The 26,572-nt window shown below is 48.5% G+C and overlaps 1 protein-coding gene across 1 annotated transcript in view; it reads left to right on the top strand.

Moving 5' to 3' along the window:
• Nucleotides 1-25,736, top strand: part of LOC144732864 (regulating synaptic membrane exocytosis protein 2-like) — a 77,851-nt gene extending 52,115 nt beyond the window's left edge. The window contains 12 exon segments of the mRNA XM_078614516.1: nt 1,116-1,252; nt 1,254-1,303; nt 2,831-2,953; nt 12,138-12,253; nt 13,924-14,036; nt 15,325-15,491; nt 17,779-18,026; nt 20,475-20,607; nt 21,574-21,686; nt 23,321-23,422; nt 24,625-24,764; nt 25,511-25,736. Of these exon segments, the coding sequence (XP_078470642.1) occupies nt 1,116-1,252; nt 1,254-1,303; nt 2,831-2,953; nt 12,138-12,253; nt 13,924-14,036; nt 15,325-15,491; nt 17,779-18,026; nt 20,475-20,607; nt 21,574-21,686; nt 23,321-23,422; nt 24,625-24,764; nt 25,511-25,723 (1,655 nt within the window). The 3' untranslated portion in view covers nt 25,724-25,736.
• The last annotated feature ends 836 nt before the right edge of the window (nt 25,737-26,572 follow it).

Here is a 26,572-nt window from a genome sequence, read left to right as displayed (position 1 = left end):
CCCGACTCTCACGCCTGTATGTTTGGAGTTTGTATATACTGTACTCCACGTGGTCGCATGGATATTACTATAGGTCGTCGGGTTTTTCCCTCCATATTTAGAATCAACGTGCGTTTAGAGTATGAGGCTGCTATAAATGTCCACGTGATAAACCACGTAGTTGAGCTATTATTTATGGCCAGGTCGCTTCTGAAAAAGAGCCATATAGCTGAGTGGGCCTTACCTGGTATGATAAAAAAAGTTTAAATAGTTTAGTTTTCGCCCCGGTGCAAGGAGCCATGTAGATCCCCACATCGAGTTTCCCCTTTGCCATTGTGTGCCAGAGTAATGGTCCAAAGTCGGCAAATTTGAAAAAGATTGTCTCGAATTAATCAATTGGTATTACACACTGCCTCTCTGATTCAATCCTGCCAAAGCGTTATAAATAACGAACTCTCCGGGTGAAACACGTGTACGAATGGGAAGTAACGTGTTATTTCAAGCTGTGTTGCATTACGACTGTAAAAAAGAAAAATGTTCCTGCGGAACTTGCAAATAGCGGCGACTGACTTTGAAAGGGGGTTGAATTTTATCAGATTCCTGCCAACAGCACCTCTGAGAAAGGGCATAAAACGGCACTTGGAGTGCCCAATCAGGGTAAAAGAACATCCTTTAGTCCAAAGCGGCTCCTCAAATCAAACTTAAATATCCTCCAGTCTCATACCTTCGAAGATAAACGTGTTTGAGCCGGAATAGCACGTGGATGAGTGTCCACCATGCATAATAGGTGTCATCAGCTGCCACGTGTGGCCAACACAGGACATTCCAGCTTATATCCGTTTTTGTACTGTGCCTCATATGCTCCTACATCTATGCCCCACTTTTACCAACTGGCACTGACTGACCAGCATGGTGAAGGATGGTTCAACAACCTCCTTGACCCACGAGGCAATTGGGAGGGCCCTCATCCAGCGGTGGATTGATCATTGCTGCTGCTGATGATTATAGCGGTCACAGGGCCGTGCGTGCGTGCGCTCGTACCTCGTGCCTACGACGGCTTTGTTCATCGTGGCTGACGACGACGACCGTCACCGTGACCTGTAAATGACCGACGCTCGCGTCCGGTGCCGCGCCAGGAGGGGGGGGCGCGGAGTGCCGGCACGGCGGCAAGGAAGGACGGGGGGGGCCGAGCGGGGGCGGGGGCCTCCACCCGGAGCCCCCCACGGCGCCGCACCACCGCTCACGCTCCATGTCGCCGCACCGCTCCGAGGGGGGGGGGCGGCGGCGCTCCGCCATCGCGCTCGCCCGGCATCCAGCAGCAGAGGTGGGGGCAACGCTCGCACGGGGAGGGGGGTTGTGGGGGGGGGGAGAGGCACCCCCACAATTGTGGCGCCCCTGGTGAACCGCTCACATTCACATGGGCAGCCACATACACGCAGTCACCGCACAGCGCACACGCGGTTAACATACACACATGCACACAGCACACACGCGGTTAATATGCACATTCACACATCACACACATGGTTAACACACACGTTCACGCAGCACACACACCATGCACACATTCACACAGCACACACACCATGCACACATTCACACAGCACACACACCGTGCACACATTCACACAGCACACACACCATGCACACGTACACGCAGCACACATACCAAGCACACATTCACACAGCACACACACCAAGCACACATTCACACAGCACACACACCATGCACACATTCACACAGCACACACACCATGCACACATTCACACAGCACACACACCGTGCACACATTCACACATCACACACACCATGCACACATTCACACAGCACACACACCATGCACACATTCACACATCACACACACCATGCACACATTCACACATCACACACACCATGCACACATTCACACAGCACACACACCATGCATACATTCACACAGCACACACACCATGCACACATTCACACAGCACACACACCATGCACAAATTCACACAGCACACACACCATACACACATTCACACATCACACACACCATGCACACATTCACACATCACACACATCATGCACACATTCACACATCACACACACCATGCACACATTCACACAGCACACACACCATGCACACATTGACGGAGCACACACGCGGTTACCGTGCACACCGGTAGCTTCCGCAGGGTGTCTGCACCTCTGGAGATGCCGAGCTGTGTGTGGGACCAGCCCCGCATCAGGGCTTCATTTAGGCGGAGTCTGTCCGGCTCAGTGGCCTGGAATAGTATGTCCGTACCTGGCACACAGATGCTGCCACGGTATAATGGGTAGCACACTGCATCTCCTGGGGGGCAGTTGAAACAAAGGTACGAGATTCCTAAGTCCCCCTTCCACTGTCCGTCCAGAAGCGTAATGGGTACACCGCGGTTAGTCGATCGGCAAGTTGCGTTTGGTAGGGTTAAGTGTGAGTGCTGCCAATTATTTCAAGACGTCTGGCCAGCATGGAAGAGTACGCCACATGCTCTCGAGGGCATCCCTAGAGTTCCCTGTAGCGAGGGCTCTTCTGCCAGCAGTGGCAAGAGCCAGACAATCCAGGGCCTCGCCTTTACCCTTACATCCAGTATACCAATCAGGATGACTGCGGCCATGAGCCACATGCGTTCTCCAGTTTAACGGCGACTGAGACATTCGGCCCTGGTTCAAAGCCCCTAGGGACCACTTCACTGTCCCCTGGTCAACGATGGGTCTCGAGTTAGGGGGTTATCCCACAGTGGAGAGTCAAGTCGCGTTTGGCTAACATAAACGTTTAGCTCGAGTGCAACCACCACCAGCTGACCTGATGCCTCTGCCGTTCTGACACAGGAGCCTCGACCAGGTGATCCCCAATCGACGCTCGCGCTCGCCTTCGCGCCTGGAGAGAGCCGCCCCCCGTGGGGACCGGCAAAGGGCGGGCGAGGGGCCGTCCTACCCCGTCGAGAGGAACAGGTAGCACCCAGTGGCAGAGATCACCTGTGTGTGTGTGTGTGTTCGCTTGTGTATGTCCCGTGCGTAAGTTCGGAGAAATTCCAAATCCAAAGGGAGGGCAACGTCACCGGCCAACAGCGATCACCTTTCTGCTGTGACCTGTGAACTCTGTGGAAGAGGTTTTCTTCCCCAAAAAGGTCTAGCCTCGCAACTGCAGGCAAGCGCTTGATATGTAAGACAGAGAGATATAAGTGACCGTAAGACGTCCATTCCAGCATACAAGTCATGCATATAGTTAGGTTTTTTCGGTAAAGTCCCGTAGGTAAAAAAATTAAATTAATAAAAGTAAAATAAAAATAAATAAAAATCACGACGTTTCGGAGGGAACACAAGCTTCAGTCTTCAGGTGGAACCGTCATTATTTTTTTACCTACGTGACTTTACCGAAAAAACCTAAGAATATGAATCCTTGCAGTCACGAAAGCTTCAAATCTAGAATCATGCATATAGATTATAGAAGTACCGTGACACATCATCGTTTGTGTAAAAATTGCACACAATCCCTGACACCGACACCATCGTACCTTCAGCAGCCAGGTCTGGGGGCAGTCGATCCAGCAGGCAAATTAGACGAGACGCAGGATCTACCTTGATGACGGTAGGCCTCACCTTGCCAGTCGCTGCTCTCTGTGCCCAAGGGCGGTCCCGCGGTGGGCTGAGTGGCGAGGCCGAGGGTCCTGTGAGCGTCGAGGTCACGCACGGCGACGCCTCCGTCATTGGAAACGAACTCGGTCAATGTCGCCAGCTCGACACGGAACACACTCCACACCTGTGAAGTACTTTATCTATGAAAGCTGTTGGGAGTAGTTCAGTGTGGCATGTCCACTTAACTGGTTCGGTTATAACTTGGTTCTCCTCAATTTGAACCATGTGTCGGTTCTCTCAAGCCACAGTCAATCGAGAGGGCCCGTGTGATGGGGGTCAAGTATAAGTCCGTCTGGCCAACACGGAAGAGTGTCCACAAACACTCTGGAGGAGGGGCTCTCGAGAGCTTGTTGCATTGGAGGCTCTTCCGCAAGCCATGGCATGAGCAATTGCAGGGCTGCACCTTTACCTCAATTACTGTTACTCTCGGCTTGGTCGCTGTAGGCAAGAGGGGTAAGACCAAAATCACATGAAAGGATGGCAGCGTCTGCATCCTGAGATGATTCTCAGGATGACCTTTTGCAACCTTCTATACCCAAAAACATTGACCGGTAACTCCAAAAACAAAGACACACATACACAGATATGCGCACTGTACACTACACGCACGCATATATTATTCATAAAACGGTAATAACACCGCCGTGCAAATTTGCGTCGGTTAGGTTATTCTGCAACAACGTATAGGCACGAAGCACGAAGCTTTACCGCTGAATAATGAGCACGAGCGAAGACCGCAATATTGTTCTCATCTTCGTCTTCTCGAGGCTGCACGTTCCCCCAATTTCCCAGAAGGGCCTCCTCGGTGTTGGCAGCGAGCGCTGCCGAGAGCACCGCCGGGCGTCTCTGGCGGCGGCGAGCTAATGGATGATGAATGACGCCGCGATAGTGGCCACCCTTGAGAAAACTTAACCTTCCCGTGGGATTTCAAGGCGGGCGCGTTCCTTGCCGCGTTGGCTGCCAAGTGCTCGCGCGGCCGTGCTCGGTACGAAGCTTCGCGGGCGTCAGCACTGCTTGGGCAATAACATCACGCCCTCCGCGGCTCCCGGCGAAGTAACATCGGCCTCGGTGTTGTTTTTTTGTTGTTGTTGTACGTCGCGGAAACTGCGGCGGGCGGAATAATTTTAAATATTTAATCCGCGCACTAAAAATAATGCGGCGCTAAATGAGAGCGCCGCTCGACGCGGCCGCGATTCCGTGGGAGGATATTGCCTCCGTTGTGTTTTCATTAGGTTATGTCCCCACAGCTGCAAAAGGGACATTTGCAGATAATCGAGTCAGATTACTGAATAATGAATAAAGCACATTACCGGCTTGTGCAGGCGCTGCAGTGGACATGGCGTGTATGATTCAATTTCAGCGCTCAGCGCATATGGGTTTACAATGCAGCCACTTCTGGGTAAACTCTGGAGAATTAACCCAAGTGTTAAATGCCAATGGATTATTAGAAAATTTAACTGATTCAACGTTTTAACTCATAGAACTGTTGTGGTTATTTCTGTCCAGCGAGAGTACGTTCCAGTAAGTGTATATATATATATACACATATGTATGTATGTATATACACATACGTATATATATATAACATGGAGTTTATTTATTTTAAAATGAACGGAGACTAAACGTGTAGGTTGTTACCGCGCAGCATTGTGGGAGGTGGGGGTGGCCTTCATCCAGCGGTGGATCGACCATGGCTGATGATGATATTGATGATGAGACGTGCAATAGTTTGAGTATTTTAAAAACCTCATCAGAATGACAAAATGAATAAAGTCCAATATTTAATTAATAATTTTCCATATTTATTGGATGAAGCGCTCTTCATGGTCATGGAGACTGTTTAACCATACTTCACCCCGCTGGAGCAGTGCATGGTGGTGAAGGGATGCCCCAAGACTGGTTCCGACTTGCCTTACCATTGACTTTAGCCACGATCGGGAATCGAACTCGGGTGTCTGAGCTCATGGTGCAGTGATTCAAGCCGCCACATCCATGACCATGAAACGCAGACAGTATTTTTAAGCATAATAAAGGTTTTTTGGGTTAGATTGGGTCAATAGAAATGTGTCGTTAAACCCAACCCGCCCCCATCCCGACACAGACAATTAGTAAAGTTTGAGATGAAAACAAAAAGTGGCATCCCGCCCCCCCCCCCCCCCTGACTGACACGGCGTGAAGAGGCCTTCGTCCAGCAGCTGATTGACAAAGTGCTGTCAACTGTTCTTAGTTTATTAACGCAGCAGCTCGCACGTAATTGTATTTCTTCACACCCTAACGGTAAGTAAATAAACAAATAACCCGCCATCATACGGCACATGCCAACTATTATTAATGGATCATGAAAAAAATAACACACGGGGGAACTGACATCCTTGGAGAAAATAAAATTAAAGTTATTCATCTTTTCTTCTGTCGCTCAGGCTCCACTAGTCTCTGCATCCCATTTCCTTGTACGATCCTGATAAAGGCTTGTCACCGCTGAGTTGACAAGCCTGTACCCCTCCCCTCCCATTCACCGTCATTATCATTCCTTAAACATTAGTCCATCAGAATGTACGACAAGGTTATTGGGCACTGTTGTTAATCTAATTTTTTTCGCGAGGGCCAAGAGAGTGGTTTAAAACCTCTTGCTGCACATTCGTTCTTGTATTTACGGTACGCGGGCGACATTTGAATGAATCTTCTCGTGCCGTCGTTACAGATGTTCATTTTCACGGATCGTCAAAAAAAACTGTGAATATAAAAACGAAAGTTGCAGCACAAATAACAAATCTAGCGACGAAGCCTTCCGGGCGGAAAATACTGAGAAGTGAAGAACGCGTTTTATACCAAAGAACATTACATCTTCCTTATTTTTGAGTTTATAATGTTGAACGTGGCAATGAATAATAACATCTAAGACAATAAAATTAGCTTAGACATTAATATTGCTATTTGTCATTTAGGAGCGAATTCAATCGTGTGGCCCCCGGTTGGGTTTGATTCCCGATTCACGCCGCTCTCCGTGCAGTTTGTGTTCTCTCTGTGCAGTTTGTGTTCTCTGTGTGCAGTTTGTGTTCTCTCTGTGCAGTTTGTGTTCTCTCTGTGCAGTCTGTGTTCTCTCTGTGCAGTTTGTGTTCTCTCTGTGCAGTTTGTGTTCTCTCTGTGCAGTTTGTGTTCTCTCTGTGCAGTTTGTGTTCTCTCTGTGCAGTTTGTGTTCTCTCTGTGCAGTTTGTGTTCTCTCCGTGCAGTTTGTGTTCTCTCTGTGCAGTTTGTATTCTCTCTGTGCAGTTTGCGTTCTCTCCGTGCAGTTTGTGTTCTCTCTGTGCAGTTTGTGTTCTCTCTGTGCAGTTTGTGTTCTCTCCGTGCAGTTTGTGTTCTCTCTGTGCAGTTTGTGTTCTCTCCGTGCAGTTTGTATTCTCTCTGTGCAGTCTGTGTTCTCTCTGTGCAGTTTGTGTTCTCTCCGTGCAGTTTGTGTTCTCTCCGTGCAGTTTGTGTTCTCTCCGTGCAGTTTGTGTTCTCTCTGTGCAGTTTGTGTTCTCTCTGTGCAGTTTGTGTTCTCTCTGTGCAGTTTGTGTTCTCTCTGTGCAGTTTGTGTTCTCTCTGTGCAGTTTGTGTCCTCTCTGTGCAGTTTGTGTTCTCTCTGTGCAGTTTGTGTTCTCTCCGTGCAGTTTGTGTTCTCTCTGTGCAGTTTGTGTTCTCTCTGTGCAGTTTGTGTTCTCTCCGTGCAGTTTGTGTTCTCTCTGTGCAGTTTGTGTTCTCTCTGTGCAGTTTGTGTTCTCTCTGTGCAGTTTGTGTTCTCTCCGTGCAGTTTGCGTTCTCTCTGTGCAGTTTGTGTTCTCTCTGTGCAGTTTGTGTTCTCTCCGTGCAGTTTGTGTTCTCTCCGTGCAGTTTGTGTTCTCTCCGTGCAGTTTGTGTTCTCTCTGTGCAGTTTGTGTTCTCTCTGTGCAGTTTGTGTTCTCTCTGTGCAGTTTGTGTTCTCTCCGTGCAGTTTGTGTTCTCTCTGTGCAGTTTGTGTTCTCTCTGTGCAGTTTGTGTTCTCTCTGTGCAGTTTGTGTTCTCTCTGTGCAGTTTGTGTTCTCTCTGTGCAGTTTGTGTTCTCTCTGTGCAGTTTGTGTTCTCTCTGTGCAGTTTGTGTTCTCTCCGTGCAGTTTGTGTTCTCTCTGTGCAGTTTGCGTTCTCTCTGTGCAGTTTGTGTTCTCTCTGTGCAGTTTGTGTTCTCTCCGTGCAGTTTGTGTTCTCTCCGTGCAGTTTGTGTTCTCTCCGTGCAGTTTGTGTTCTCTCTGTGCAGTTTGTGTTCTCTCTGTGCAGTTTGTGTTCTCTCTGTGCAGTTTGTGTTCTCTCTGTGCAGTTTGTGTTCTCTCTGTGCAGTTTGTATTCTCTCTGTGCAGTTTGCGTTCTCTCTGTGCAGTTTGTGTTCTCTCCGTGCAGTTTGTGTTCTCTCTGTGCAGTTTGCGTTCTCTCTGTGCAGTTTGTGTTCTCTCTGTGCAGTTTGTGTTCTCTCCGTGCAGTTTGTGTTCTCTCCGTGCAGTTTGTGTTCTCTCTGTGCAGTTTGTATTCTCTCTGTGCAGTTTGCGTTCTCTCTGTGCAGTTTGTATTCTCTCCGTGCAGTTTGTGTTCTCTCAGTTTGTATTCTCTCTGTGCAGTTTGTGTTCTCTCTGTGCAGTTTGTATTCTCTCCGTGCAGTTTGTGTTCTCTCAGTTTGTATTCTCTCTGTGCAGTTTGTGTTCTCTCTGTGCAGTTTGTGTTCTCTCCGTGCAGTTTGTGTTCTCTCTGTGCAGTTTGTGTTCTCTCTGTGCAGTTTGTGTTCTCTCCGTGCAGTTTGTGTTCTCTCTGTGCAGTTTGTGTTCTCTCTGTGCAGTTTGTGTTCTCTCCGTGCAGTTTGTATTCTCTCTGTGCAGTCTGTGTTCTCTCTGTGCAGTTTGTGTTCTCTCTGTGCAGTTTGTGTTCTCTCTGTGCAGTTTGTGTTCTCTCTGTGCAGTTTGTGTTCTCTCCGTGCAGTTTGTGTTCTCTCTGTGCAGTTTGTGTTCTCTCCGTGCAGTTTGTATTCTCTCTGTGCAGTCTGTGTTCTCTCTGTGCAGTTTGTGTTCTCTCTGTGCAGTTTGTGTTCTCTCTGTGCAGTTTGTGTTCTCTCTGTGCAGTTTGTGTTCTCTCCGTGCAGTTTGTGTTCTCTCTGTGCAGTCTGTGTTCTCTCTGTGCAGTTTGTGTTCTCTCTGTGCAGTTTGTGTTCTCTCTGTGCAGTTTGTGTTCTCTCTGTGCAGTTTGTGTTCTCTCCGTGCAGTTTGTGTTCTCTCTGTGCAGTTTGTGTTCTCTCTGTGCAGTTTGTGTTCTCTCTGTGCAGTTTGTGTTCTCTCTGTGCAGTTTGTGTTCTCTCTGTGCAGTTTGTGTTCTCTCCGTGCAGTTTGTATTCTCTCTGTGCAGTCTGTGTTCTCTCTGTGCAGTTTGTGTTCTCTCTGTGCAGTTTGTGTTCTCTCCGTGCAGTTTGTGTTCTCTCTGTGCAGTTTGTGTTCTCTCCGTGCAGTTTGTGTTCTCTCTGTGCAGTCTGTGTTCTCTCTGTGCAGTTTGTGTTCTCTCTGTGCAGTTTGTGTTCTCTCCGTGCAGTTTGTGTTCTCTCCGTGCAGTTTGTGTTCTCTCTGTGCAGTTTGTGTTCTCTCTGTGCAGTTTGTGTTCTCTCCGTGCAGTTTGTGTTCTCTCCGTGCAGTTTGTGTTCTCTCCGTGCAGTTTGTGTTCTCTCCGTGCAGTTTGTGTTCTCTCCGTGCAGTTTGTGTTCTCTCCGTGCAGTTTGTGTTCTCTCTGTGCAGTTTGTGTTCTCTCTGTGCAGTTTGCGTTCTCTCTGTGCAGTTTGTGTTCTCTCCGTGCAGTTTGTGTTCTCTCTGTGCAGTTTGTGTTCTCTCTGTGCAGTTTGTATTCTCTCTGTGCAGTTTGTGTTCTCTCTGTGCAGTTTGCGTTCTCTCTGTGCAGTTTGTGTTCTCTCCGTGGAGTTTGTGTTCTCTCTGTGCAGTTTGTGTTCTCTCTGTGCAGTTTGTATTCTCTCTGTGCAGTTTGTGTTCTCTCTGTGCAGTTTGCGTTCTCTCTGTGCAGTTTGTGTTCTCTCCGTGCAGTTTGTGTTCTCTCTGTGCAGTTTGTGTTCTCTCCGTGCAGTTTGTGTTCTCTCTGTGCAGTTTGCGTTCTCTCCGTGCAGTTGGTGTTCTCTCTGTGCAGTTTGTGTTCTCTCTGTGCAGTTTGTGTTCTCTCTGTGCAGTTTGTGTTCTCTCCGTGCAGTTTGTGTTCTCTCTGTGCAGTTTGTGTTCTCTCTGTGCAGTTTGTGTTCTCTCTGTGCAGTTTGCGTTCTCTCTGTGCAGTTTGTGTTCTCTCTGTGCAGTTTGTGTTCTCTCTGTGCAGTTTGTGTTCTCTCCGTGCAGTTTGTGTTCTCTCTGTGCAGTTTGTGTTCTCTCTGTGCAGTTTGTGTTCTCTCCGTGCAGTTTGTGTTCTCTCCGTGCAGTTTGTGTTCTCTCCGTGCAGTTTGTGTTCTCTCTGTGCAGTTTGTGTTCTCTCTGTGCAGTTTGTGTTCTCTCTGTGCAGTTTGTGTTCTCTCTGTGCAGTTTGTGTTCTCTCTGTGCAGTTTGTATTCTCTCTGTGCAGTTTGCGTTCTCTCTGTGCAGTTTGTGTTCTCTCCGTGCAGTTTGTGTTCTCTCTGTGCAGTTTGCGTTCTCTCTGTGCAGTTTGTGTTCTCTCTGTGCAGTTTGTGTTCTCTCCGTGCAGTTTGTGTTCTCTCCGTGCAGTTTGTGTTCTCTCTGTGCAGTTTGTATTCTCTCTGTGCAGTTTGCGTTCTCTCTGTGCAGTTTGTATTCTCTCCGTGCAGTTTGTGTTCTCTCAGTTTGTATTCTCTCTGTGCAGTTTGTGTTCTCTCTGTGCAGTTTGTATTCTCTCTGTGCAGTTTGTGTTCTCTCCGTGCAGTTTGTGTTCTCTCTGTGCAGTTTGTGTTCTCTCTGTGCAGTTTGTGTTCTCTCTGTGCAGTTTGTGTTCTCTCTGTGCAGTTTGTGTTCTCTCCGTGCAGTTTGTGTTCTCTCTGTGCAGTTTGTGTTCTCTCTGTGCAGTTTGTGTTCTCTCCGTGCAGTTTGTGTTCTCTCTGTGCAGTTTGTGTTCTCTCTGTGCAGTTTGTGTTCTCTCCGTGCAGTTTGTATTCTCTCTGTGCAGTCTGTGTTCTCTCTGTGCAGTTTGTGTTCTCTCTGTGCAGTTTGTGTTCTCTCTGTGCAGTTTGTGTTCTCTCTGTGCAGTTTGTGTTCTCTCTGTGCAGTTTGTGTTCTCTCCGTGCAGTTTGTGTTCTCTCTGTGCAGTTTGTGTTCTCTCTGTGCAGTTTGTGTTCTCTCTGTGCAGTTTGTGTTCTCTCTGTGCAGTTTGTGTTCTCTCCGTGCAGTTTGTGTTCTCTCTGTGCAGTTTGTGTTCTCTCTGTGCAGTTTGTGTTCTCTCTGTGCAGTTTGTGTTCTCTCCGTGCAGTTTGTGTTCTCTCCGTGCAGTTTGTGTTCTCTCCGTGCAGTTTGTGTTCTCTCCGTGCAGTTTGTGTTCTCTCTGTGCAGTTTGCGTTCTCTCTGTGCAGTTTGTGTTCTCTCCGTGCAGTTTGTGTTCTCTCCGTGCAGTTTGTGTTCTCTCTGTGCAGTTTGCGTTCTCTCTGTGCAGTTTGTGTTCTCTCCGTGCAGTTTGTGTTCTCTCTGTGCAGTTTGTGTTCTCTCTGTGCAGTTTGTATTCTCTCTGTGCAGTTTGTGTTCTCTCTGTGCAGTTTGTGTTCTCTCTGTGCAGTTTGTATTCTCTCTGTGCAGTTTGCGTTCTCTCTGTGCAGTTTGTGTTCTCTCCGTGCAGTTTGTGTTCTCTCTGTGCAGTTTGTGTTCTCTCCGTGCAGTTTGTGTTCTCTCTGTGCAGTTTGCGTTCTCTCTGTGCAGTTTGTGTTCTCTCTGTGCAGTTTGTGTTCTCTCTGTGCAGTTTGTGTTCTCTCTGTGCAGTTTGCGTTCTCTCTGTGCAGTTTGTGTTCTCTCTGTGCAGTTTGTGTTCTCTCTGTGCAGTTTGTGTTCTCTCTGTGCAGTTTGTGTTCTCTCTGTGCAGTTTGTGTTCTCTCTGTGCAGTTTGTATTCTCTCTGTGCAGTTTGTGTTCTCTCCGTGCAGTTTATGTTCTCTCTGCGCAGTTTGTGTTCTCTCTGTGCAGTTTGTGTTCTCTCTGTGCAGTTTGTGTTCTCTCCCCCTGTTCTGCATTGGGCTCCCTCCGGGTTCTTCGGTTTACTCCCACACACACACCATGTAGCCGGTATTGGCCAAACTTCCCGATGCCTAACAAATTATCAGCAAATTACTCCGTAGGGATTACTCATTGCCACATTCACCTCCTGTAAAAAAAAACTTGGCAGGACCCTCTTTAAAAAAAAAAGATTCTTAGTGAGGCTTTCTAGGCTTAAAATTAACAGAATAATAAATAAAAATGGTTTGAACCATGGGCGGTTGATGATGGTGGTGTTGGTGGTGATGATGTCGTTGTTGATGTCTTGAACCACAGGCCGGCACTGCGCTCCAGCCCGTCACGGGCAGCAGCGGCGGCAGCGGCGAGTGAGGCGCCTCCTGCCGCCTCACGCCGGGGCCGGCAGCTGCCCCAGCCGCCCCCCAAGGACCGCTGTGAGTCCACGCACGGCCTCCCCCACCGCCACCACCACGTTGAGTTGACGGAGCTCAACGCGTTTTGCCGACAAAACACTCACCCTTAAAGAGCTGAAGAGTTTTTCTTCTGTCACGTGGCATTTGGAGAGTAACGCGCCGAGTTTATAACCACGCTTAGAGTCGGAAAGCCATTTGATGGCGTCTGGGGTCGTGAGTTGGATTCCATTTGTACCTCCCTGCAAAAGCGTGTGTGGGGGTAATGATGTATGTATGTTGAACTTCTTTCGCACCATACATTACCAACCGTTTTTATGATCTCTGTTGTGAGTAATGACCTGCGGTCTCAGGCTGCAGTCGCAATGCGACTCGCAAAGACTCACACAGACAGCCATAGACAAACAGACTCGCATAGAGACTTCTAGACTGATATACAGACCCAAAGACTTCCATAGAGACCTCTAGACTAATACGCTCACACGGAGATGCGTCGGCTCGTGTGCAAACCTACACCACAGACTCGTACTAGATAACACAAGGTGATGCTCTTCAACGCAGTCACTCTCAGTGACTCCTCCACTCCCCACTGACGCAGGAGGTGGCTGCACCTCCCATGTGCAGCGCTAACATTGTGGTTCAGTGCAGTTTAGTGTCTGTGAGACAAGGGGAAGCCGGCTACTTCCTCGGTTAGTAATTCACATCCACGTGTCCGTGACATCGCAGGTTGAAAGTCGGAGTAGACGTGTCTCATCGAGGAGTGCTCATCTCTATTGGCGACCCCTAAACCGGTGATGGAAATTCCACATTCTCGTGGCGGGGGCTGTCTAGTCTATAGACAGAAATGACAGACACCGTTGACATCCTGCCAAGTGGTCGTTAACCATGTATCAACTTCACAAGCAAAGGCCTTTGTTTGCTCACACAGCCGCTAGCGGAAGGGCCTCGATTAGAAGCAACTCTTGAGGGTATTAGGCCTACTCTTCCACACTGGTCAGATGGTCTTGGAAGTGATGGAAGCACTCACACTTTACCCCACTACATATGATCTGGAAATAAACTGTGTCTTCTCAAAGTGCACAGTAATACACACGTATCTTCTTGGTTCTTTCGGTAAAGTCACGTAGAATGGAAGTAATAAAATAAAAAATATAAAAATTATTTTATTTCCATTCTACGTGACTTTACCGAAAGAACCAAGAAGATGAATCCCTGCAGTCACGAAAGCTTTAAATCGAAAAATACAAACGTGTTTTACTTGAAGACCTGACAAGCCCCTTTCACTTTGTTGCCATGGTTATAGGTATCAGTATCCTTGCTTAACTTCTTAAATGCGTTGATGTTGTGAAGGATGTGGGGGAAAGTGTCGTGACGACGATGTCAAAGGGATCATTAGGCCGGAGGTTTTTTTCCAGCAATTTGTTTTTCAAAAGGAGACACTTGGCTTTGCTCGTCAGTGTGACAATAATCCCGCGATATAACGACTCGCCGCCAACAACTTTAATTACCACCGTCGGCCCACTCGATCGTTCTTTTGGAGAGAGAGAGAGAGAGAAGAACAATACATTATTTTTGTGTTTAATTACAGCTCACGGTCGATTGACTGCGCTGGTATTTGCGAGGATTTACGACACATCTAGTGTGCACCCCGCCGCCCATTTCCGCCGTGAGCCGTCGTGTCGTCGTGCCCCCAGCCGCGCCGGAGGCGGAGGAGCGAGCGCGGCAGATGAAGCTCAAGATGAGCAAGTGCAAGAGCGCCACCATCGCGTGCTCCGGCCGGGACCTCGAGCGGGAGGTCTACTCGAAGGTGACGCGCTGCACACGCCACAACCACACTCGGGCGCCTTTTGCTGCTATTGTTAATATTCATAACAATTAGGTATTGCTAATATTCATAACAGTTAGGTATTGTTAATATTCATAACAATTAGGTATTGCTAATATTCATAACAATTAGGTATTGCTAATATTAATAATAATTCGTTATTGTTAATATTCATAACAATTAGGTATTGCTAATATTCATAACAGTTAGGTATTGTTAATATCGATAATAATTAGGTATTTCTAATATTGCCAACAATTTGGTATTGCTAATATTACCAACAATTAGGTATTGTTAATATTAACAACAATTAGGTATTGTTAATATTCATAACAGTTAGGTATTGTTAATATTAATAATAATGAGGTATTGCTAATATTACCAACAAATAGGTATTAATCTTGATTTGAAGGTATTGTTAATATTAACAACAATTAGGTATTACTAATATAAATAATAGTTACGGTTATTTATCCAGGAAAGGCCTGCTGAGTCCCAGGACTCTTTTTAAAGAGGGTCCTGCTACGTTGGGTTATTACTTTAAGATATTTTAGGAAATTCACGAGTTTATACGAGTGGGAGGAAACTCGACCATCAACAATAATGTTCAGCCCTCCGTCAGTCGCCTGCTGGATGAAGGCCTCTCCCATGCTAAGTTGGTGCTGAGGGTGGTTTGAACCGTGCTTTGCCCCGCTGCTCGTTGCAGGTTGGTGAAAGTGGGGAGCGTAGATGTTGTGGCAAAGTCCAGTTCAGTGGCTTGTCGCTGCACTGCTGTCTGCGTAGAGTGCAGAGCCGCATCAGCCAGCAACCCCAGGTTGTATGCATGGCGCTCGCCCATGTAAACACCTCTAGGCCTATCTCTGCTTAGCTTCCGTGATGAGATCATGTCGAGTATATACTGGGTGATTGGGTAGAGCCATCTATGAATTGACACGTAATTTATTTCTACATTATGGATAATTATGGATGAAAAAACTGCAAGATGTTCCTTTCCACTCCTCCGCCATTCATTCCATCCCAGCTCTGCCACCCCCACAAACACACAACTGCTTATTGAGGTTCCGCGCTCTGCTCAGTGTTGCCAATTCTTTAAAGCGGACGGTTACCGAGCACACCTCAAAACGTCACCAGATGTCACAAAATTAGGCCTAAAATCATCAACGATGTCTCTAGGCAATTCAGCAAGTGCCGCACTTAACCCGGGGACGCTGGCGCGGTGCGACGTTTGTCGCTCGCGTGTGCCCCCCCCCCCGCCCCCCGCCACGCGCAGTGCCGCCCGCCGTACCTGCGCAGCACGGAGGTGGCGTCGGGCCGCTCGTCGGACAGCGAGGCCAGCGACCTGTCCGGCCTGTCCCCGACCAGCAGCGGATCGTGGATCAGCAGCACCAGCTACATGTCGGTGCAGTCGGAGCGCCTGCGTAGCGCCAAGCGCATGAGGTGCGGACGCGGGACGGCGCGCGCGACGTCGTCGACAGAAACGACGACCGCGTGCGCGCGTGTGTGCAATGGGGAGCAGGGGCGAGTGGGATATACGAGGGATCTTTGTCTTTGGACGGGCAAGTGGTCTGGCACCAGCTCAGTAGCCAGCAAAATGTTAGCACCAGTCCTGCTTCGTACACTAACCGTAATCAACTAGCCAGCCGAACACTCGTACGATTCCTGCGTCTAACACGAGCCAGCCAACCTGCCGATTGAGCGTTGCTGAATAAATTTACACTGTTGGGTGGACAGACGTCGGGGGGCATTGAAGGAACGTGTCTGTTGTGTCAACTGCCGCGCCGGCGACCTCTGGATTGCAAGCCCAGTGTGCTAACCATCACACTACGGGCATAATTAAAGACAGAATGATTGGTGCTCATCGACGATGAAGACTGATCCCATCAAACAAATATTAATATTACAATAATTAAACACGCTATCATGTACGGAGGGTGCTTACGGCCTGCTTGCAACAGGGACACATTTCCCGTGCCAGTTCCCTCCCGCCAATAAAACGAACATTATGTTCATTTAATGCTTCAGTTAGCAGTGAAGTATTTAAAATTTCCAGGGAATTGATAAACTGCAATGTTGATTGTTCTGCGCATTCAGGATAATTATCGCAGGGTCCAAGAAGGAATGGCGGCACAGAGTGCGACACGATCGCAGTTCGTCATTGTGATCTGCCTCCATCCTGATCTATATTTTTTCTTCTGCTGAGTGCATGCGACGTGCTGGCAGGAACTGTGTCTATATTTAGCCGATTCTGCAACACAGCAGTCGTGTGTACGTGTGTGTCATGAGGCTGAGTGTGAGCACCTCCCAACGGGGCCCCATTCTGCTTGTAACGCTTAAGTGGCACAACGCTCAGACAACGCAAAAACAAGCCACGACAGGGTGGTAGCGCAGTGGCAACGCTTGTGTCTCATGGAAAGAAAAGGACCTGGGTTCAATACCCGACTCGGGCCCCTTTGTGCATGGAGTTTGTATGTTCTCTCGCTCCCCCTGTTCTGCATGGGTTTCCTCCGGATTGTCAGGTTTCCTCCCATCATGACAAAAGAACACATACAATTTAACTGGTATTGGCCAAACATCCAGACGCTTAAAAATGTATCTGCAAATAACTCATGCGGGATTACACGTAGCAACATTGGCCCCCTACTGTGAAAATTTGACAGGACCTTATTGGAAAAGAGTCGTAAGACTTGGTGAGGCTTTCCTGGGTACACAAGCAAAATAATAATAGGATACACACTGATTATGGGGGTCACACACAGCAGCCTCTGCTGAAAGCGATCTTCGCAGAAGCGATCTTCGCTAGAAATGAAAGTAAAAACATTGATTAATCATAATTTGCTCATAACTTTAGCATAATTGTAGAGCTGAGCTATTCGATGATTTAAATAATCGATTTTCTAAATGCATTCCTTGACAAAAACACACGGACTGAGTGTTGAGAATTTTCTGTAAATAGAACAAAATATCCTGAGAACTACTACGTGAGAAATGAGATAATTACTCACAATTTTAATTAAACAGTGAAACTCATTAGCCAAACAACTGGCTTTTAAATCAACGCGTCTGCATTGCCAGCGTCGTCTGTTTACAACATCGCATGAACAATTAAGAACACGATACTTTGTCCCAAAAAAACTAGCTAGGTGGCAGCAGTAAAGCAGGTGTCTCGCAATTGGAAGGTTGCAAGTTCGAATCCCATTCGGGGGTTGACTCAGCCAATCATTCTCAAGGGTCGCTAAAAAGGGTACCGTTTTGTGGGGACGTCAGCTGTTGATTGTCTTATGGATAGACTCGCCTCCCGCCATAGGAACTTGGGATATTACACCACTAGCTCAAGGCCATGAATGGGAATTGAACGCTGCTGCTGTTTGAGCAACGGAAGGAAGCATTGCACTGGAGTCGAGTAGCAGCCAGGCGAGCGTCATCCAGCGCCTTGGGGACACAGTGAAAACCGCTCTGGAGATGTGACGAGAAGTGCCCCCTGGCTACTGCTATGGCTGCCGCGACCACTGTGAACTGCCGGAGAAAGGTTTATACTGCTCAGCCTTCTAATTCGTTAGGGCGAGCGTCAATTTCATTTGTGGTCCCGCCAATGGTATTCAAAATGTATGACTTGGCCCTCAGTAGGGAGAAATGTTCCCACCCACCGATTTATAGAGTTCCATAACTCCATGCGTATAAATCGTACTTGCCGCTTGTCACTCTCCCCTCCCCGCCCCACTGGCAGCATGTTCACGTCGCGGATGCACCACCGGCAGGTGCCGGCCACGCCAACAGGCACAGCGGCGCGCGGCGTGCTGAAGAGCACCAGCGTGAGCGGTGACATGTGCGCCCTCAAGAACGACGGCAGCCAGTCGGACACGGCGCTGGGCGCGCGAGGAGCCGGCGGGAAAAAGCGGCGGCCTAACCTGGGCTCCAAGATGGTGGCCATGGTGGGCCTGCGCAGCCGAAGCGCCTCGCAGATCACACAGACAGGTGGGTGGGTGCCAGCACACCCGGCCGTGCCGGGCCAGGCCGTGCCGGGCCAGGCCGTGCCGGGCCAGGCCGTGCCGGGCCAGGCCGTGCCGGGCCAGGCCGTGCCGGGCCAGGCCGTGCCGGGCCAGGCCGTGCCGGGCCAGGCCGTGCCGGGCCAGGCCGTGCCGGGCCAGGCCGTGCCGGGCCAGGCGCGACCGGAGGGACGGGAGCGTGCAAGTGAAACCGTAGCGCGGGTCCACTCCACTGCCCAATTGTAGACACCAGTGTCCCATGCGAATGCCGCGTGACTTTGTCACGGCAGTGCCTTGTTATAGGATAACTCAGGGGCGGGGGGGGGGGGGCACGACATAGTCAGCGTTATATAAACTTTAAATATATGTTAAAAGCGAAGCAGAACACAAGTTCTGGCTTTCACTCGCCGTGTTAACGACGAAAAGCTGCGACATTCGTCGCTTAATTGGACTCATTTTCGTACCGACATTTTTTGACTTGACGAATAATTTCTTCAGCCAGAGGAGCTCATCCCCCTCCAGCCCCGCACCATGCCCCCCCCCCCCCAACACTGCAGGGCTGAAGAAGACGTGAACATACCCTCTCGTCTTGGTCGGCTTCCTGAAATCCAGTGTTTAGCTGTCACCAGGTGTGGTGTGAGTGTGTTGCAATGGAGAGGGTTAGTGAACTTAAAAGGCAGTGGGTGCAAGAGGATTAGCATTTCGGAAAGACCGTATCTTTCACAAACAAAATAATTGCTTTTTCTCCCCTCTTCATATCCGCTAATTCTCTATCTCCGCTGTACTGTTCCGAACCCAATAGGCCCGCTTCCTCCCGTCGCTTCCTCAACTTCTTCGCTCCCTTTCATCTCTAAAACTCAACGCCGCACTTCGCTCTCCGTGCGCCGTGCTCTGATGCGTTTTTTTTCCGTTCCTGACAGTTGTCACATGAATGCTGTTCAGCCCTTGTCTGAATCGCTTTTGAAAAAAAAAATTCCTGGCGTCAGCAGGAAACAAAGCGAGAGACGGTTCCTCCGTGCCAGGTTCCCTCGATGCCTGTGACAGCAGAACGACTTAAAAATATATTTAGCACAAACACATCGCCTTGCACTGGAGCCTGCAGCCAAAGGGGGTTTTTGAGGTTTGAGAAATCCTGCGTTTTTCAAAAATTGGAAATGAAATTGAAAATGTGCAGCGGTACAAACCGTTCTTAGCTACAAAGATATTTCTCCCCCCTCCTCTCCTCCCGCCACATATTTATAAACCTGTGACTTTTGCTTCCACATTAATCTGACCGTGCAGAGCGTTGTGCATGAACGTTCAGTCGCTGCAGTTTCGCACAACAGAGGCTGAACTGCTGTGTAATCATAAAACGGCATCGTGCCACAATGCGAGCAGGCGATCTTGATTAATTAATCGCGATCTTAATTTTGCGAATGTCGCACGCGGTCACGTTAGCCGGCGGCGTCGAGCCGAGACCGCTCGGCAGCGTCGGCGGTGTCGGATCACCGCGACACTTCGGTGCGGCCGCCGGTGACGTCCCACTGCGGTGGCGCTCGCCAGCCACTCCGCTTAGAGCGCGACTCCAAACAGCGGCGGAGGAGGGAAACTGACGCATCTGGATTCCGACATGGTGTGCCCTGCCGATCATAACTGTCGTTCGCCGGTAGTTCCCGTCTCGACTGCTCTATTGACAGGCACACCGGCCCCCTAACCCCCCTCCCAGCCACCCCACCTCCCCCTCTGCGTTTCAAAAATACAACACAGCTGGGCCGACTCAGGGAGATGTGTCCCATGTCGTTTGTGATGTTCGATACGTCGTCGACGATCGCTGTGATGCCATTAATTTTACAATGAGATTTACGGTTATGATCATCATGATGATTATCAGATGGTGACGATGGTGGTTAGGCACGTAGCGATGCATCGATTCATCGGTTAAAATTCATTGTCACACTACACGGGCACGATATGAGCATTGGATTGTGTGTGAGGACGCGTCAAGATTTAGCCATATTATATGCAGATTCTATGCTCATGTTACACGTACGTTAATGGAGTTAACCAAGCGATACAAACGAGTTGGAAAAGAATGTCAAGCAAACACGAATGTGGCTGGTAAAAAACAGTTAAAAATGTACTATTCAATCAATTCACAGCCCCAAAGTCTAACAGTGTATATCATTTACAGAGGAACAATGAGCTACATGCCTAATGCTGCGAGTCATGATTTTGAGCATCATCATCATCAGTAACGATCGATCAACTGCTGGCTGAAGGCCTCACCAAGCCGTTGCGATTCCACACGGCCCGTGGTGTCACAACCCTCATTGCGTATCGACACCGTCAATGAGAAGGCGACTGTACGGCGATGGTGATGACGACGGTGACGGTAAAGATGAGCCCGGGGCCGTATAACGCCGATCGCTGCGAGCCTGTGCTCCCTGCGTCTCTCTAGACTCAAGCGGGCGCAAGCTGCGCAGCACGGTGAAGCGCAGCACCGAGACGGGCATGGCCACGACGCTGCGCAGCCAGCTCACGCGCCAGGAGTCCACGGACGACAGCATCACGAGCGGCATGTCCGAGGGCAGGTGAGACGGCGAGCTCGTGGGACAGCCGGGCACGCACTCGCTCGCTCACTCGTGCTCACTCCTGCCCTCCGTACTCACTCGCTCCTGCACTCCCACACTCACTCCCTCACGCACACATTCACATCGTCCTGCACTCACTGACTCCCACATTTATTCACTCACTCACTCACTCCCTTCTGAACTTCCGCACTCCGTTCCACTCGTGTTTGGCACGTAAGGATTCAAGAATCCATTGCTGTGTTGACATTTCTTTGCTACCCCACAGCACAGTGGGTTGGCGGTTACACAAATGTGTGTGATACACCAAAACTTAATTCTAGATTTGAAGCTTTCGTGACTGCAAGGAATCATTTTCTTAGGTTTTTTCGGTAAAGTCACGTAGGTAAAACATCAAAATTAATGAAAATAAAAAAATAATTTTGATGTTTTACCTACGTGACTTTACCGAAAAAACCTAAGAATATGACACCAACCCTTGCCTATGGTACCACATGCATGCGCCACTGCGCCCAGCCAACACATTTAATTAAAGTATCAAAGTGATTATTTAGGCCTAAACATGTCTAATCTATTCATATAAATGTCACCCTTTACAGCGATTACAAAATTAACGTCGCATAAAATTAGATGTTATTCTCAGAGATTAGAATTTCAGGCAAGCTTAGATCAAGATTTTTTTGTAGCTTATACTGAAAGTCAGATTCTCACCATCTCTCTCCTGCTTCACTTTAGTGGAAGAAAATATCGTGACATTTCAGAAATCTGACTTTGAGAGTGTGGTCTAGTTTTACTGGATATTAAGTGTTTTCCAGTTGCCGATGCACAGCACAGCTGCAAAAAAAAAACTCTGCGCGTGGTAGAATTCACCGGATGTTTTCACGCAAATAAAATGTACCTCGTTTCAGTGTCCGTTTCACGAACTTACCCGCTTTTATGTTGTGTGTGTCTCATTCTGACTCTCCACAGCTTAATGTTCCCTGGCCTGATGTTTGGTGGCGGAGCACAGATAACAGACTTCCTGGACGGTCTGGGACCGGCTCAACTCGTGGGCCGACAGACCCTCGCCACGCCGCCCATGGGTGCGTCTGTGCCCCAGCGCTTCAAGAGGACAAAAAAAGCTCGTGATCGTCCACGAAAGCTTATAGGGGGGGCCTGAAAGTTGGTTGTTGGTGGGAGTAGGTGGATCCGGTGGATGGAATAGGTGAATTAAAAAGGTCACCATTGCCATGTGAGGGGAGATGGTTTCACACATTTGAATCAAAATGTCACGTAGCCCAACGAAGCCAGAAAGTGTTTCCCAAAACGTAGATTGGTCTTTCAATGTGGGTTGTCGCGTTTTGCCAGCACCCCCTCTAAATTTAGATTATGCCGCTTTAATATTTGACATTGCCATGTGTCGATAGTCTTATTGAAATATTACCCGCAGAGCTGAAGCCATATTGGGCCAGATTCTAATTGCGAGTGTGGAAGAATTCCAACATCATCTGGAAATCCCACAAAAGCAGTGATGCGTAATTCACGAAGCATTTTTAGACCTGCTATACGTTGTGGAATGGGACGAGGCCTATACCGCGAAAAAACATCTGTCACAGCCCATCAGTAGTTGGGAGAGGGCCAACAGGAATTGGCACCATGGGCTCTGACATCGGCACCAAGCCAACCAATCAGGCTCCACCCATCTCTAAAGGCAAACACGCATGTTAGCGTGTAAGAGGCGTGCTCTGACCTACATCAAGGCGCAAAAATGTGGCTCTAAGCCAAAGGTTACGTATCCTTGCTTAAATTCGTGAAGATGATGATGATATTTGTGTCACTGATGATGATTCACCAACCCTTACCTGCAAAGCACACCACGCCAGGTGTTCATTTAATACTACAAGGAGGCAGAATTATGGCAAAAATAACTTCATGAATTGGGCCCATTGATCTTCAACAGTGTAGCCAAATAACCAAGCACTACGTTTTCGTGCATTGAAAATAAGGCCGTATATTTCATAGGTATTAACTGCAAAAGAGTATCCATTCCAAGAAGTAGATTTTCTTTGATGCTCTCATGCCTGTCATCTGGTTTCTTTGCTAGGTGCAGTTAACTCCTAAAGCATGTGTACAAGTGTGTGCACGTGTGCACGTGTGCATGTGTGCACATGTGGGGAGCGGTGTCGCAGTGGTTCACGCACCTCACTACGAACTCAGCAAACCCAAGTTGGATTCCCAACATCGGTGATGAATATCTGAACCTGGATGGTCCTCCCCTAGGTCGACTTAACCTTAAATGAGTACCTGATACAGTTTGTAAACATCAGTATTGGGGAGAAAAAGCCGCTTTGACGTGGTGCTCGCCACATTCCCTCCCATGGGCCGTGCCGGTCTTAATAGGTGCTCGCTAACAGCACTTGACCCAACAGTGTTAAAGACTACACCGGTGATCTATGTATACACACACGGGGAGCAGTGGTACAGGGGTTTGTGCACTGTGCTATCAATGCAGCAACTTAGGTTCGATTCTCAGCCACGGATAACATCAGTGGCAAGTGGTCAGAACTTTTCCTAGGCTCTCCTGAGGTTAATATCCACCTCCAAAGGGCCAATGTTTGGAGATGCGAATGGATACCTCGTCCTGCGACGCCGATGGTACAATCGGGACACAATTGGAAAAGTAAAAAACAAAAAAATGTGTCGGTTAAACAAGTTGTGTGCACTTTCTCGCGAACAGGAGAAATTCAAATCAGCATGGTGGACAAGAAAGGCCAGCTGGAAGTGGAGGTGATTCGGGCCAAGGGACTGTTTGCCAAACCCTCGTCTAAAACTTTGCCAGGTAAAAGGAAGCGCGCTCACTCGCTGACCGCCACGCCACCTGAGGTTAATGGAGTGGAACCGCCAAACTGAGCTTGCAAAATTTGTTTTTTGAAAGTTCAGTGGAAAATTAAACACAGGCAAAGATATTAAATTACATGTTACCCGAAATTCTAAAACAGATTTTTATTTTTTATTAAACTGTGTATATATATATACATGTTACGGTCATATAGAGGCAAGTATTAAACAACAACCTGGATTATTTTACAATTCTGTATTTGTAGACCAAAGGTTTATTGCATAATAGTTGACCCAAATGCAACAACTCCTGCAAAGCCACAACTAATCTGTGACCCAAAACATAACAATTATAACCAACAACAGTTATGCAAGTAAACATGCAATGTGCTCATATCCACGGTATATTGTACACTATAGCGTACTATCGTGGCTATTATCAGCATAATAGGCTCTTGCTACAGATGGTCACACATTGGTTTGACAAAGTGGATGAGCCTTTTGTATTTGCCACCCTGGGAGAGGCTTTGCATGTGAGATGCGCTCTGATGTTTAGAATGCGAGCAGCCTTCTGCGCTCGCTGTGTCTGGGTCACACGTTTGCGAACGCTTCTCTTCATCGCCAACGCTGGTGTCTGGGCCATTTCATCACAATCTTGCCCGTTCACGCTGTCGTATGATTATCGCGTGGATTTATGCGGCACCTAAATACAGCTGCATCCTCAAAACGCTGTGAATAATGTGCGATATGCGCATCATCGGGAACCACAACAGAACAGCTATATATGTGAATATAAACTGGATAAATGTTACGTATCATATATATCATTTATTGTGTTCAAACACCACAGTGCAGGTCACAGCACTTCTCTTTCTGCTTCTCCCCTCGCACTGCCCCACTTTGGAAATCCCTACCGTCGTCTCTTTTTCCCAAACTATGATCATGATAACCTTGGTCATGTTAACTTTATTTAGTACAACTTTGTTGCTTGCCGTTAGACATGTTGGGCCTTGGGGGCCTGTGCTCTAGGTTAAAAATAAAAATGATGCTATGAAAAAAGCCAAATTTCCATTTCTATCTTGAAGTGTCTCAAATATAAAATGTATATCTCTCCTCGTTGGTGGGTTTTTTTTAACCTGGCCAAAGTCCGCCTTGGGCCTTGGGTTCACGTTGAAGATTCGTGTGTGTGTGTGCGTGGTGGAGCTCCCTACGTCAAGGTCTACCTCCTGGAAAACGGTGCGGTCATTGCCAAGAAGAAGACGAAGATCGCGAGGAAGACGCTGGACCCGCTCTACCAACAGCCGCTGGTGTTCGAGCAGAGCCCCAGCGGGAAGGTGCTACAGGTCAGTGCTCCTCGCCAAAGCACAGCAACAGCAGAGGGCAGCAGCAGCAGAGGGCAGCAGCAGCAGCAGTCGCCGCATTTCCACGTCGCAAATAGAGTCGAGTGTCTCATTTGCTACGTTTTGTTGTGAGAATTGTTTTTCAACTGACCGGTGGGCTGAAATAATAACATTTGGCACGTTGGTGAACGCTTGGGCACCACTTGACAATTGGTTTGGCCGTGTCAGGTGGTGGAGGGTCGATACGACCCAAAATATCCAAGTTACACAATTTGTACCCTGTACACGCAAGGACGCTGCCGCCCTCGCGGTGTAGGGGTCAGCACACTGGACTTGCAGTTCACAGGTCACGAGCTTGATTCGATCTCCGGGCGCAGCAGTTGAAACGATGGCGCACGTTCCTTAACTCCACCCCCCGCTGCTGTCCACCCAGCTGTATAACGGGCTACACCAAGTGTAGTCTATTGTCTGGCCACGTGTGGTGGGGTAAAGTGTGGGTAGACCCACCTCTCCCAAGACGGCTGGCCAGTAGATCCAAAAACCTTCCAGAGGGGGCTCTCTATGATTCCCTCGAGGTGATGCGCATCCGCCAGCAGTGGCGTCGACAATCAATTTAAGGGCTGTTCCTTTAACCGCCACGGCTGCCCCTTGAGTTGCGGGCATTATGCACGTATGTATGTTGAACCTCTTCCGCACCGCACGTAGTCAACCGTGCTAATCGAAGGCGCGGGGGGTATATGCGTACGCAGGTGATCGTGTGGGGCGACTACGGACGCATGGACCACAAGAGCTTCATGGGGGCGGCGCGCATAGTCCTGGAGGAGCTGGACCTGTCCAACATGGTGATCGGCTGGTACAAGCTCTTCCCAACGTCCTCGCTCATCGACACCACGGTGGCGCCGCTGACGCGCGGGGCATCGCAGACCTCGCTCGACAGCTCCACCTCCTTCGCTCGAACATAGCAGCGGCGGTCGAGCGGAAGACACGGTGGGGGGGGGGGCGGGGGGGGGGGTGAGCGAGAAGCCGGCGGGCAAGCGCCAGCGGGAAGGCGGATGTAACGCAGCACAAGCACGGAGGGGAGGAGGGGGGAGCACGAGAACACAGCGCGACAGCACAGCACGCGATATTGCAGCACAATGCCACGGGGCAGCGGCGACGCGACCCACCTGCTTTGCTTACAAATTGTCGGGGCACTTTTGTACAGACTTTTAAATGTTAATTACCCGTCCCGCTGTGAGCACTGTGGTTCAAGTCCAAACAAGTTTCGTTTCGAGAATGTCCAGGTTATGGAATTTACAGCATACTTTGCACTTTTTGTTAACGACAATAAAATCCGTGGCATTTTTTGTACCTTTTTATTCTGCTCAAAATGTTACGTCGCAAGTTTTGATTTTGCTTTTGCCTAAATTAGCAATATACTCATGGGCTCTTTGAGTTTTTTCGTTTACATTTTTCTTGTCATTGCCATAAGGGTTTAATGTTGGGAACGCGTGGCACGTGAGCACGAACACGTTTTCAGAAGCAAAAGTTACTTTGCGAATTGAAATGACAATCAAATATGTGTTTGAATATGTCAAGAGCTACATATATTAGCTGAACAAAACAATCCCCACGTTTTTATGCGTTCAAATTTACGTGAATGTCGATAATAAATTAAGTAGAATTAATGATTTATCTTCACAGATTATTATATTATTAATAGCAATACATAAACATTTAATGATTAATATATAATTTGTTTACACATGCTTTAAATGATATTAGCTTTAAAATATATATTTCAAAAACAACACTGCAATAGAGTCTGCAAA

This window comes from Lampetra planeri, chromosome 2 (assembly GCF_965212315.1).
Source record: "Lampetra planeri chromosome 2, kcLamPlan1.2.h2, whole genome shotgun sequence".
NCBI classification, from domain to species: domain Eukaryota; kingdom Metazoa; phylum Chordata; class Hyperoartia; order Petromyzontiformes; family Petromyzontidae; genus Lampetra; species Lampetra planeri.
The sequence above is the reverse complement of the archived record's forward strand: the minus strand, read 5'-3'. Positions and strand labels throughout refer to the sequence as shown.